Source organism: Pleuronectes platessa, chromosome 3, assembly GCF_947347685.1.
Source record: "Pleuronectes platessa chromosome 3, fPlePla1.1, whole genome shotgun sequence".
NCBI lineage: Eukaryota > Metazoa > Chordata > Actinopteri > Pleuronectiformes > Pleuronectidae > Pleuronectes > Pleuronectes platessa.
In genome coordinates this window covers 21,096,042-21,108,303 of record NC_070628.1, presented here as the reverse complement: position 1 = coordinate 21,108,303, position 12,262 = coordinate 21,096,042, and the positions used below count along the sequence as shown (strand labels likewise).

Below are 12,262 nucleotides of genomic sequence, written 5' to 3'. Positions count from 1 at the left end.
AATTTACACATTTCCCATGAATTCAGGATGTTTTCTAGCAATGGAAATGATCAGAATGTCTTCAGGACAAAAGGCAGTGAAAATATGATTGTTTTAAAAAAAGTGGTCTTGTGTCCCACTTTACCCCAGCTACGGGGTAAAGTGGTCCACTTACTTTTTCCACTTTAAAACTAACATAACAACACATGTTGTAATAGTAGTATAGTTAAAATAGCAAAAAATATTGTTTTTTCTCTGCGTATTCAAATGCCAGTTCACGGCACTTAACTGGAGCAAGGCCATGGAACTGGTCAGCTAGTTGTTTCAAGTGTTTGGCAAGCTCCTCCTCCATCTCATCTGTGAATATTGTCTTTACCTCAGCTACTGCACCCCAGGCAACTGATTTTACTTCCCCTTTCTCTTTTTTCTTTATGAATCTTTTGAGGGTTGTCTTATCAATATTTCTATCCCTTCCAGCTTTTCTTAAGGACTTCTTTCCTTGCATGACCTCAGCGGCTGCACTCTCCATCTCTGCGAGGGGTGTTTGGCCCCAGGTTGTCTTCCTGGTGTAGTTTCTTGGCATGATGGCTTTTCTACAATGTTTATGACATTAAAAATAAAACATATGTAATATAACACTAGAATATGTTTGAGACTAAACTTAACTTGTGCTTCATGGTGGGGAAAAGTGAGACAGTGTCTCACTTTACCCCACAGCATTTGTCCCACTTTACACCACAGACACCGTTTTAGAAAAAACAACATCTCTTAGCAATTCAGGCTAATCTTCAGCTAGCATCAATCACATGGTTTTATATGTCGGAAGTTCACCAACATGTATGATATAAGTTTTTCTACCTGATTCAATTTGTTTTGACACAACAGTTGATTAAGTTCAAAGCAAGAAAATTTACTTTTACATGCAAAAACAATTTTTTGTGAAAAAACATACTTTCCACAGCACCAGCACCAACTTCTCCTTCGTGGCAAGGGGGGAATGGGAGGGGCTTGACAACATATTGGTAAAATGACCACAAATGTGTTCCGTTGCCTAGATACAGGGGGTTTCTCACATTACCTGATGTCCCACATTACCCCGCTCTCCCCTATAAAATTGTGTTTTATATTAAACTGGGCCTAGTGCCTTGTATAAACATAGCTACCCTGTTATTGTGCAATCAATACTAGGCTTATCAAATATTACAAGGGTTCATTTATTCATGTTTTTAATTTAAACATGTGCTAGGTACAGGGTGGCCATGCCACTGCCATTTATAAACATACATCTTGCATACAACACTGAGCTATTAAAGTAATTCACAGATTCATGTTTTATTTTAAACATGAATCCTCAAGCCATCTGTGGACGCCCACATCAGTGAGATGTCGGACCCTGATGGGTAGCACACAACTTATCTAATCTTGGACGGATGGAGGTTGTCAGTCATAGGGTCATATCAGCCTCACAATATGTTGGATGCATGTAAATGTGTATTTAAAGACATTTAAATTTGTGGGGGGAAAATTGGTTCGAAAATAATAATTAAAAAAAAAAATTATAAAAAATTAAAAAAATTGTCTAATCATTCAAAGATTTCGCGACCCCCCTGCAGTACCTCTGCGGACCCCCTGTTGAAGACCTCTGGTCTAAACATCAGAACAACAAGGGCTCTGCTGCTTCAACTATGACATCCTTATTTTAATCTATCACTTGTGAGAACCTCCAGATTTTATGGGCGTGCAGTAGTAAATATCGTGAGTGTCTGTTAAAGTGTTTAAAAGTGCTTGATGGTGTGTTTGGGGCCACGTTGTTTAAACTTCTCGCCGGGCGGCAGAAGCTGGCTCTGGGGACGTGGAACGTCACCTCGCTGTGGGGAAATGAACCGGAGCTTGTGAGGGAGGTGGAGCGCTACCAGTTAGATCTGGTGGGGCTTACCTCCACGCACAGTCTCGGTTCTGGTACCGTACTCCTGGATAAGGGTTGGACTCTATTCTTCTCCGGAGTTGCCAAGGGCGTGAGGCGCCGGGCGGGTGTGGGGATACTCATAAATCCCCGGCTGAGCGCCGCGGTGTTGGAGTTTACCCCGGTAGACGAGAGGGTCGCCTCCCTGCGCCTAAGGGTTGTAGGGGGGAAAACTCTGACTGTTGTTTGTGCGTATGCACCAAACAGCAGCTCAGAGTACTCGGCCTTCTTGGAGACCCTGAATGGAGTCCTGCATGGGGCTCCAGTAGGGGACTCCGTAGTTCTGCTGGGTGACTTCAACGCCCACGTGGGCAACGATGGAGATACCTGGAGAGGCGTGGTGGGGAGGAACGGCCTCCCTGATCTGAACCCGAGCGGTCGTTTGTTATTGGACTTCTGTGCTAGTCATGGATTATCCATAACAAACACCATGTTCGAACATAAGGGTGCTCATAAGTGTACCTGGTACCAGAGTACCCTAGGCCGAAGATCAATGATCGATTTTGTGATCGTGTCATCTGATCTGAGGCCGCATGTTTTGGACACTCGGGTAAAGAGAGGGGCGGAACTGTCAACCGACCACCATCTGGTTGTGAGTTGGATCAGGGAATGGGGGAAATTTCCGGATAGACCTGGTAAGCCCAAACGAGTAGTGCGGGTGAACTGGGAACGTCTGGAGGAGGCCCCCGTCCTAGGTATCTTCAACTCACACCTCCGGCGGAGTTTTTCTGGCATTCCTGTGGAGGTTGGGGACATTGAGCCGGAGTGGGCGGTGTTCAAAGCCTCCATTGCTGAAGCTGCGGCGGCTAGCTGTGGCCTCAGGGTCTTAGGTTCCTCAAGGGGCGGTAACCCTCGGACACCGTGGTGGACACCGGTGGTCAGGGAAGCCGTCCGATTGAAGAAGGAGGCCTTCCGGGATATGATATCCTGGAGGACTCCTGACTCGGTTGCAGGGTACCGACAGGCCCGAAGGGCTGCAGCTGCTGCCGTGTCGGAGGCTAAGCAGCGGGTGTGGGAGAAGTTCGGAGAGGTCATGGAGAAGGACTTTCGGTCGGCACCAAAGTGTTTCTGGAAGACTATCCGGCACCTCAGGAGGGGGAAACGGGGAACCATCCAAGCTGTGTACAGTAAGGATGAGACTCTGTTGACCTCAACTGAGGAGGTCGTCGGACGTTGGAAGGAACACTTTGAGGAACTCCTGAATCCGAATAACACGCCCTCTATGTTGGAGGCAGAGCTCGAGGTTGATGGTGTTTCGTCGTCAATTTCCCTGGTGGAGGTCACTGAGGTAGTCAAACATCTCCGCAGTGGCAAAGCCCCAGGGATTGATGAGATCCAGCCAGAAATGCTAAAGGCTCTGGGTGTTGAGGGGCTGTCATGGTTGACACGCCTATTCAACATCGCGTGGGAATCGGGTACAGTGCCAAAGGAGTGGCAAACCGGGGTGGTGGTTCCCCTGTTCAAAAAGGGGGACCAGAGAGTGTGTACCAATTATCGGGGTATCACACTTCTCAGCCTCCCTGGTAAAGTCTACTCCAAGGTGCTGGAAAGGAGGGTTCGGCCGATCGTCGAACCTCAGATTGAAGAGGAACAATGCGGTTTTCGCCCCGGACGTGGAACTACGGACCAGCTCTTTACTCTCGCAAGGATCCTGGAGGGGGCCTGGGAGTATGCCCATCCGGTCCACTTGTGTTTTGTGGATCTGGAGAAGGCGTATGACCGGGTCCCCCGGGAGAAACTGTGGGAGGTGCTGCGGGAGTATGGGGTAAGGGGGTCTCTCCTCAGGGCCATCCAATCCCTGTACTCCCAAAGCGAGAGCTGTGTTCGGGTCCTCGGCAGCCAGTCAGTTTCGTTCTCAGTGGGTGCTGGTCTCCGCCAGGGCTGCGCCTTGTCACCAATCCTGTTTGTGATATACATGGACAGGATATCGAGGCGTAGTCGTGGTGGGGAGGGGTTGCAGTTCGGTGGTCTGAGGATCTCGTCACTGCTTTTTGCGGATGATGTGGTCCTCATTGGATCATCGGCTTGTGACCTTCAGCACTCACTGGATCGGCTGGCGGCCGAGTGTGAAGCGGCTGGGATGAGGATCAGCACCGCTAAATCTGAGGCCATGACTCTTAGCAGGAAACCGATGGATTGCTTACTCCGGGTAGGAAATGAGTCCTTAGCCCAAGTGAAGGAGTTCAAGTACCTCGGGGTCTTGTTCGCGAGTGAGGGTACTATGGAGCGTGAGATTGGCCGGAGAATCGGAGCAGCGGGGGCGGTATTGCGTTCGCTTTACCGCACCGTTGTAACGAAAAGAGAGCTGAGCCGCAAGGCAAAGCTCTCGATCTACCGGTCGATCTTCGTTCCTATCCTCACCTATGGTCATGAGGGCTGGGTGATGACCGAAAGGACGAGATCGTGGGTACAAGCGGCCGAGATGAGTTTTCTCAGAAGGGTGGCTGGCGTCTCCCTTAGAGATAGGGTGAGAAGCTCAGTCATCCGTGAGGGACTCGGATTAGAGCCGCTGCTCCTTTACTTAGAAAGGAGTCAGCTGAGGTGGTTCGGGCATCTGGTAAGGATGCCCACTGGGCGCCTTCCTTGGGAGGTGTTTCAGGCACGTCCAGTGGGGAGGAGACCTCGGGGAAGACCCAGGACTAGGTGGAGAGATTATATCTCAACACTGGCCTGGGAACGCCTCGGGATCCCCCCGTCAGAGCTGGTCAATGTGGCCCGGGAAAGGGAAGTCTGGGGCCCCCTGCTTGAGCTGCTCCCCCCGCGACCCGACCCCGGATAAGCGGATGACGATGAGATGATGAGATGAGATGAGATGAGACAAAAATAAAATGTATGTAGTAAGGGATGAGTGATCTCGCTATGTAACACAGCACACAAGGTTTCTCTCTGCAGAGGGAGGTGTGTGTGTGTGTGTGTGTGTGCGTGTGTGTGCGTGTGTGTGTGTGGGAGGGGACATTCCTTCCATTCTTGTTCTTCCTGAGGAAAGAGGGAAAGCATCACGCGCACACGACTGCCTGATGGCAGGCGGAGGGAGAGGTGCACATTCACCCCTCTAAGGTTATTCACACATCCGCCTGTTCTTTCAGCTCTCCACCCATCAAACCCAAACAGTCTCAACCCTCCATGTGAAAGGAGCTTTACATTTTCAGGCTAAAAACTAAGGATACAATGTATGGATTGTACCTTCTTGTTAAAGTTGTCTGTTTAGACCAGAGACTGATGATAAAGATGGACGACACCACATAAGTGAAGCCAAGGCATCTCAATGACCACCTGGTGGCTGGCTGCAGTATAGGTTATAAATCCCACCTCCTCCATGTTAGTGGATGAGACATGGATGAAAGCAAAAAGAATGGATTTTTTGTGTTTAACATGATCAGTTTGAAGAAAACTTCTTACATGTATAATGTGTAGTATCTGATCCCAATACATGTATGTGCAATATGCTGATGAATGGACCTTGGCTCTGAGCTTCCTTCTTGTTACCTCTGCTAAAGAGCTAAGTTTTCATCTGCATTTGTTTGTTTGTTTTTCTGTCTCGAAGTGAGAGCTATGACCCAAAATCAGCTGGATGGATTATTATTAAATTTATCGGAAGGATGCAGGTGTGGGGGGGGGGGACCCATTCGTTTTGGTGCTGATCTGGATCAGGGGGCAGATCCACGTATGTATTTTCACTTTGTTCAACATTGTGAGATAGAGCTATTTTCAACACTGTTGAAAGAATAAGTCTTGGATCAACTTATGAGTTTGTGCAATTTGGTGCAGATCCAAATAAAGTCCTGAACTAGTGAATTAAAACATGGTTTGACAAGGGGACTGCTGGTAAATGGCCCTGTTAAAAGACTTTTTCCTCACTCTAGTGGACGATCGAAGGCAGAGGATGTCACACCGTCCAAAGCTCTGTAACGCAAATATGATTTAGGCTATAAAGATTTAATTAGGTTGACTGGTTGATTGTATGCACTCTACTGAGTTAGCCTTTGCCAGCCTCTATTGTTAGATTTAAACCACAAATTACACAGTAAAATACGCAAAACATATTTACAGTTAGTTACCGCAATTCACATGGCATTGTGGGAAAAGTTCATGATGCAATACTTAATTTACTTAGTGTTTTGGAAATTACGGTAACACTAGTTAGGACATTTGCGGTAGTAGTTGGTTGTTTGATGCTATAAAAACAGGGTGGGACATCATGATAGATGTGACTGACTCATGATTGGTCAGGGATGAGTATTGGCATTACATCAATACCACAGCTGTATCCCCTGATCACTACTGCACAGATTTGGGGCTCGAGGGGATATCAAATTGTTTCTGTTCTTCACTCGGCCATGAATGCTCAAACAAAACACACACACACACATACACAAACACACACACACACACACACACACACACACACAGGGAAGGGGAATGCCAGAGAGAACAGAGGCTTGTCAAAGCTCCACAGGGGCAGCGACGCCATCACTGACGCACTGATGCTCTCCTGCCAGTGAATGGTCACTGAACACCCATAATGGTTTTTTTCTTTCAAGCAGTTAGGTGCATAATATCTCTTTGTTTGGAACTACGTACATCAACAGAAAAGCTAATCACTTTTGGTCCCATGACTAACTTCACTTGGCAGCTAGTTTCATTTTTTTGCCCCCGAAACACACTGAGCCTCCGAGAGCCGTACAGAGAAGGTGACACACGTTTGTTAATGAAATAAGATGCAGAGTTTTTATGTCTGGACATAAACTTCACATTTCATGTTCACAAACAAACAGGGAGTTGATATGAATAAATAATTTATAGGAAAATCAAACTGAAGGACTGTAGTTTATTTTCTGTAAATATAAGACTTTAATAGCAAAAGACACACACACACACAAACTTGGTACGTAAAGACTCACAGAGCTGCATACTGTACACTTCCGTCAGAAGACTCAGAAAGCTTTTTACAAAGCAAACTTACATTTCAAGAATGATCACACAAGCGGTATCGTCATGAGAATTGATATTTCAAGCAGTTTGGCACAAATTTAATTTAAGCTCATCATCCATTTACTGTCTGTCACACTCATGCACGCACGCACTCACACACATCACACATTTCACATCACAAACACACACACACACACACAGACAGACAATACAAGACGAGTCCAATGGGGACATTTCAGTTCGGGCAGAAAAAATGTTCATAGCGTCCTTTCTGCTGCAAGGTAAACGTAAGCCTTAAGTGATGGGGCTTTCCTCCCTGTTCGTCTCTCTGTCAGTCTCAAACTTAATGTCGCTCCATCCTCCAGAACTTCCATCCATCCTCCAGAACTTCCATCCATCCTCTCAGTCTATGTCTATTTGACATGGGTTTGTTCCGGCTTTCTGGGCTCTGACGTAGAGCTCCCGGAAGTCCTTGTAGCGAGGTGCACAGCCAAGCCAGGCGTTCCCGAAATGGACAGAGCCAGTCAAAAGGTACTCATCTCCTCCAGGACGCACACCGCACTGTGAGGGGACATTGACACGCCCGCTCCAGCCTCGCCCCCTGGCTCCGCCCCAAACAAACACCCTGCTCTTCTGACGAAACAGCCGGCTCAGGGTCACCACAACAGAGGAGTGTTCGTCAGAGCCTGATGCCATCCCTCGAAAGAAGCCACTCCCAGCTACAGAGACGGGAACAGGAGAGACAAGGATATATGATTAAATCAATAAATAACGTTTAGCTAATGTTAAACTGAATTAAAGCAATAATGAATAACTGTTAAATCATCACAATATTTCTCTTTAAAATGTTTAATCAAAAAGTCATTAGACAAGCAAGATATTATGTGCTCCATCTAGTTTTTATATATATCATTTCCTCCCTTTGTGCTAAGCTAACCAGTTGCTGGTGATAGCTTCATTTCACCTGTACACGTGTTTGACCAATCGTGAGTCAGTCTCAACTGTCAATCATGATGTTTTGAAGCATAAATGAACTAGCTAAAACCAATCTTAACAGGAAAAGGAACACTTGAAGCTATATGAGATGTGATGAGAACAACCCAAAATGTAAGGAGCTTTAAATTTCGTTTCATTTGGTTCGGTCCACCAACATGGAGGAGGCAGGGTTTATGACATTTACTGCAGCCGACCACCAGGTGGCAATCAAGAAGCTTTTGCTTGACTTTTGGGATCTTTTGGACGTCCATCTCTACGGCACAGATCTGATAGTCACGTTGATCTTCTCATGTAACTTAACGTGCTAAAGAAAATATACTTATTTCCCAAAACAGTCAAACTGTTATTCTATGTATTGCTGTGAGTTTGTGTGTATTTACCAAAGTCGCTGGTACAAACAGCCATGAGGAGCTCTTCATCCGAACAGGGCTTACAGGTAACTAAAATGGAAAAACAAACAGAAGAAGATGAAGTAAAAGACTCTTTTTTGAATAACTTTATGTAATATCACCACAAACAAAACTTTTTATTTCCGCGATCCTTTTCTGTCCTTGTTAGCTCTTGTGTTATCTAAATGTATGTTTCACCATCGGCCGGCTTCCTGTCTCTCTGTGTTGCGGGCGTTTGTGAGACATCAAAAGAAAAAGAGAGTGTGTGAAGGAGAACAGCAGGTGAGGGATGAGACGTAATCAGAGAATTAACCTTTGACCCTGTCAGCTATAAAAACAGCTATAAAGCACCTAGACAGACACACACACACACACACACGCACACACGGTTTTCTCTGTCTCGTTACAGGAAAGCGGTCCAGCCTTCCTCTCCACCCATCCTCCCTCCCCTCCACTTTACTAGTACGGGTGGGCTTTACAAGATTTCCCCTCTTTTAGCAGGGATCTGGTCTTGATTGACAGCTGAGAGGGGATTGGCTGACCCCTGTGCCTGACCCTAACAAGACCTTTTGATTGGCCTGCTTGTTTTCATAAGACTGGCAGAGACCAGGGAGTGTGGGAGTGAGGAAGTGGGGGAGGAGAGAGTGTCGGAGAAGGGCGGCACGGAGGTGAGATGAAGAAACATAATGTGGCCTGTCGCACACAAAAAGCTTTTTTTCCTTGTCGCTGGTCTGTCATGTTCACTTAATGTCAGAGAACTTTGTCAGGTACAAGAACATTTAAGACAATTGCCTACTAATTACATATAATTTACAAAACAACTGACAGGGAGAAGGTCAACGACAAAAAGACCTGAAGCTTACGAGACAGTTAAATGATCGCGGTGAATATTTAGCCCTGTTTCAATGTTATGCAGCATTGTTTCCATCTATCCTCAGCAGATGATAATGGCACAAGCAGGAACTTGAATTTAAAACTCAATTTACATAACATATTGATGCAATTTAAAATGTTGCTCTTCACAAAATCCGTGCAGGCTACTTATTGTTTATCTTCCAGTTAGAATTTTTCTCTGTCTCATTATAAGAGGAATAAAGTTTGACAGCCCACCCTTTCAAAACTCCAAATCAGAGTTACTTCAAGGCTTCGACCTTTTTCATAACAGTAATATGATGCTGATGTTATCTAAATTTTGGGAAAACAGCAGTAGAGTTGTGTTATGCCAACTGCATAACACACGGGCTGAATACAAATAACTAGAGCCTGACCGATATGGACATATATCAGGCTGAGGCACATACCGATATGGACATAGGCAGTAAAACATTTCTGATAACAATATCTTGGCCATGTATATATATATTTATTAAGTTGGCAATGATTCCTAAGAAATCGTTATCAAACTCTTATGACAAATACATGCAATTGATGCTTGATATTTTACAGTTTAATCATAAACTTTATAAAAACTATTTATAAAACTAAATATATAGAAAAGAATATATATATAAGGGGGAAAAAAAACTATTTTGTATGCAAAATGTAAACATAAATGCACATATTTTCTGAAAATAAAAGTAAAATAAAAGTGTAAATATTGGTGCATAATGGCAAAGATAAGGGCTGATGCATAAACGTCATATCAAATGTTTTTATCAGCCAGCTATTATACCAATCAGGCTCTAATAAGAACACTCCTTTTGAACTAGAGGAAAACCAGCTTCAGAAATAAATATGTGCGCACACATTCACTTACCTAAGCCCGGTTGCAGGAATGGATACATCTGAGCCCCAGGCCCCTGACCTGGCACCAGCTCATACTGGAAGGCTGTGATCCTTCGGCTGATGTCGCTCTGTGGGATGGCTTCCACAAAGAGAGCCCCCTCTGCCAGGCTGAAACAGTGCACTGTGCTCTGAGCCTGGTCGCCCTCGGCCACCAGCAGCCTCAGATCTCCGGCCCGCTCCACGTACAGATGAGAGCCCTGAAACCAGGAGAAGTAACGTTCAGAAAAACGAACAAAAAGGTTCAGGAGGTCCGGCCTCTATTGTGAGTCGAGAAAACAAATGCCGCACTCTACCTGGGAGTAAGTCTGGGGCTTGATGCACACATGGAGACCTGCCACGTGCGCCGCTGAGGAGTCAGTGTTTGGCCGCAGGTTGACAATGATGGCACCGATGGGGTAGAGCCACTCCAGAGACCCCTGAGAGCAGCGAAGGTAGACCTGCTCCACATCTCTGCGATGGGACTCGTGACTCAAACCACTACAGAGGAGAGGGCACAACATCTCATTACAGGCTGGTCAACACTTCTCCCGAATTCAGAATAAGATCAAATGTCCGAATCCTCTAAATGAAATGAAAAGAATGAAACTAGCTTTAACTACATGGCAGAAAACATAGAAGAACACAAAGAAGTGACTTTTTGTTTCCAGGCAACTATCTAAAAGCAAATCTTTCAGGTTGGACTGATGTGGTCTCCTGTCTGACGTGCATCCAGCTTCCTCTGCACCATGAGGTGACTGGGCTATAAAGTGGTAGAGGTGTGGGCTGGGTAAACTTTACAACACAGAGTGCGAAGTACAGACTTTCCGTTTTTATGGCTTTGAGGAGTGATCAAAGACGCCATATGACTGTGTTTAATTAAGATAGGAAGTGGAACAGAGACATTCCAGTTATCAGTACATTTCTCAAATCTTAGCACATTTCAGTTGTGGCACTAAACCAACACAGGGTGTCAAAGTCAAATGAAGGCGCCTGTCTGGTCCATGATTAGCTTTTGTATAATGCCATTTTACTTTCTGAGAAGAAATTAAAAAATCACAAAAATGATATTGATCAATGAGATATGACAGCAATACCTTTCTGAGTTATCACCACAAGCTTGAACAAAACATCATTCATTTCCATCTGCTGCCAATATGGTAACAACCAGTTATTTCATTGACTTTGCAGACAATTACATTTAATCTGAATGTATTAATTAAACTCTCGTGCCTCTAATTCATCTCTTAAGCATCGGAATTCAGTCTGAGGGACAAAAGAAGTACAATCATCCTCTCATGACTCTCCTACTCCCTTAAAATATTTATTCCTTGGAGAGAATAATACATGTCTACAGGCCTGCCTATTGGATCAGTTTGTGATCGACTGATCCGATCGTCACCTCCTAAACTGAGATTGATGTAAAGTCCTTTGTTCAGCTCCATCATCCTCACCTTCCTCTCCAGCTGCACTGGTCACTGGAGTACTGTGCCACCGCCCGACCGATGAGGAGCATAGCCGCGATCCAGTGCGCAAACCACGGCCGGAGCATGGTGCAGCCAGTCGGTGCCCGGGCGGTCACCTGGATCCCGCACACCAAACCGAACCCAGACCAGCCAAACCCGATGGGACCGAGCCGTGCGCTCCGCGGCTCCAGGATCGCTAAACGATCCCGTCGATCAGTGCTATCCTCCCCGGAGTTCCGTGCGTCCAGCGCGCGTCCAGGCTACATGGCGGGTTCAGGCGAAGCGAAGTGTGAGTGTCCGAGCCCCGAAAACATTTCAACTTAACACTAGACGAAAAAGTGGAGGTGTGCGCGCGCATCAGCCCAACAGAGACTCTGCAAGATAACTTTCCTGCGTGCGTAACGCTGCGCGTCACTAGGGGCGCGTGCCAGCAGCTGACTGCGCCTGAGTGACACGCGAGTGCTCGCTCCAAACCCCTCCCACACACTCCCCCGGGAGAGAGGGAGAGAGAAAGGAAGAGGGGAGAGTCCTCCACTTCTCTATTTAACCTTAAGAACACCATCCAACTCTAATAACACACGTTAAAGTGAGTGACATGGAGCTGACCGCCGCTAGTGATGAGGGTATAATGAGTAAACACAGTCGACTAAAGGTTTGAGGCAAAATCAATAATGACATCAAAGTTTACAAGACTTGAATTTTGATTTTCCACGAAAGCTGTGTAAGCTACTTATTGTTTATCTTCAAGAGAGCATTTTTCTCAGACTCATAATAAA

At 45.9% G+C, this 12,262-nt stretch overlaps 1 protein-coding gene across 1 annotated transcript; it reads right to left on the bottom strand.

Annotated features, from left to right (window-relative positions):
• Positions 1–6,756: 6,756 nt before the first annotated feature.
• On the bottom strand, positions 6,757–11,913 carry metrnlb (meteorin like, glial cell differentiation regulator b). The gene is made up of 5 exons (XM_053419649.1): positions 11,475–11,913; positions 10,338–10,521; positions 10,016–10,241; positions 8,251–8,310; positions 6,757–7,593 (listed from the first exon to the last, which is right to left on the bottom strand). The coding sequence occupies exons 1-5, from the start codon at positions 11,570–11,572 to the stop codon at positions 7,277–7,279; spliced, it is 885 nt and encodes a 294-aa protein (XP_053275624.1). The 5' UTR covers positions 11,573–11,913; the 3' UTR covers positions 6,757–7,276.
• Positions 11,914–12,262: the final 349 nt, after the last annotated feature.

Bases quoted from the DNA above. Each gene is read 5' to 3' on its own strand.
- metrnlb (XM_053419649.1), bottom strand. From the start codon at position 11,572: ATGCTCCGGCCGTGGTTTGCGCACTGGATCGCGGCTATGCTCCTCATC. The intron at 10,242-10,337 runs GTAGAGTGCGGC...TCCTGGTTTCAG, and splicing joins AGCCCCAGACTTACTCCCAG to GGCTCTCATCTGTACGTGGA. The intron at 7,594-8,250 runs GTAAATACACAC...CCGTCTCTGTAG, and splicing joins TGTTTGTACCAGCGACTTTG to CTGGGAGTGGCTTCTTTCGA.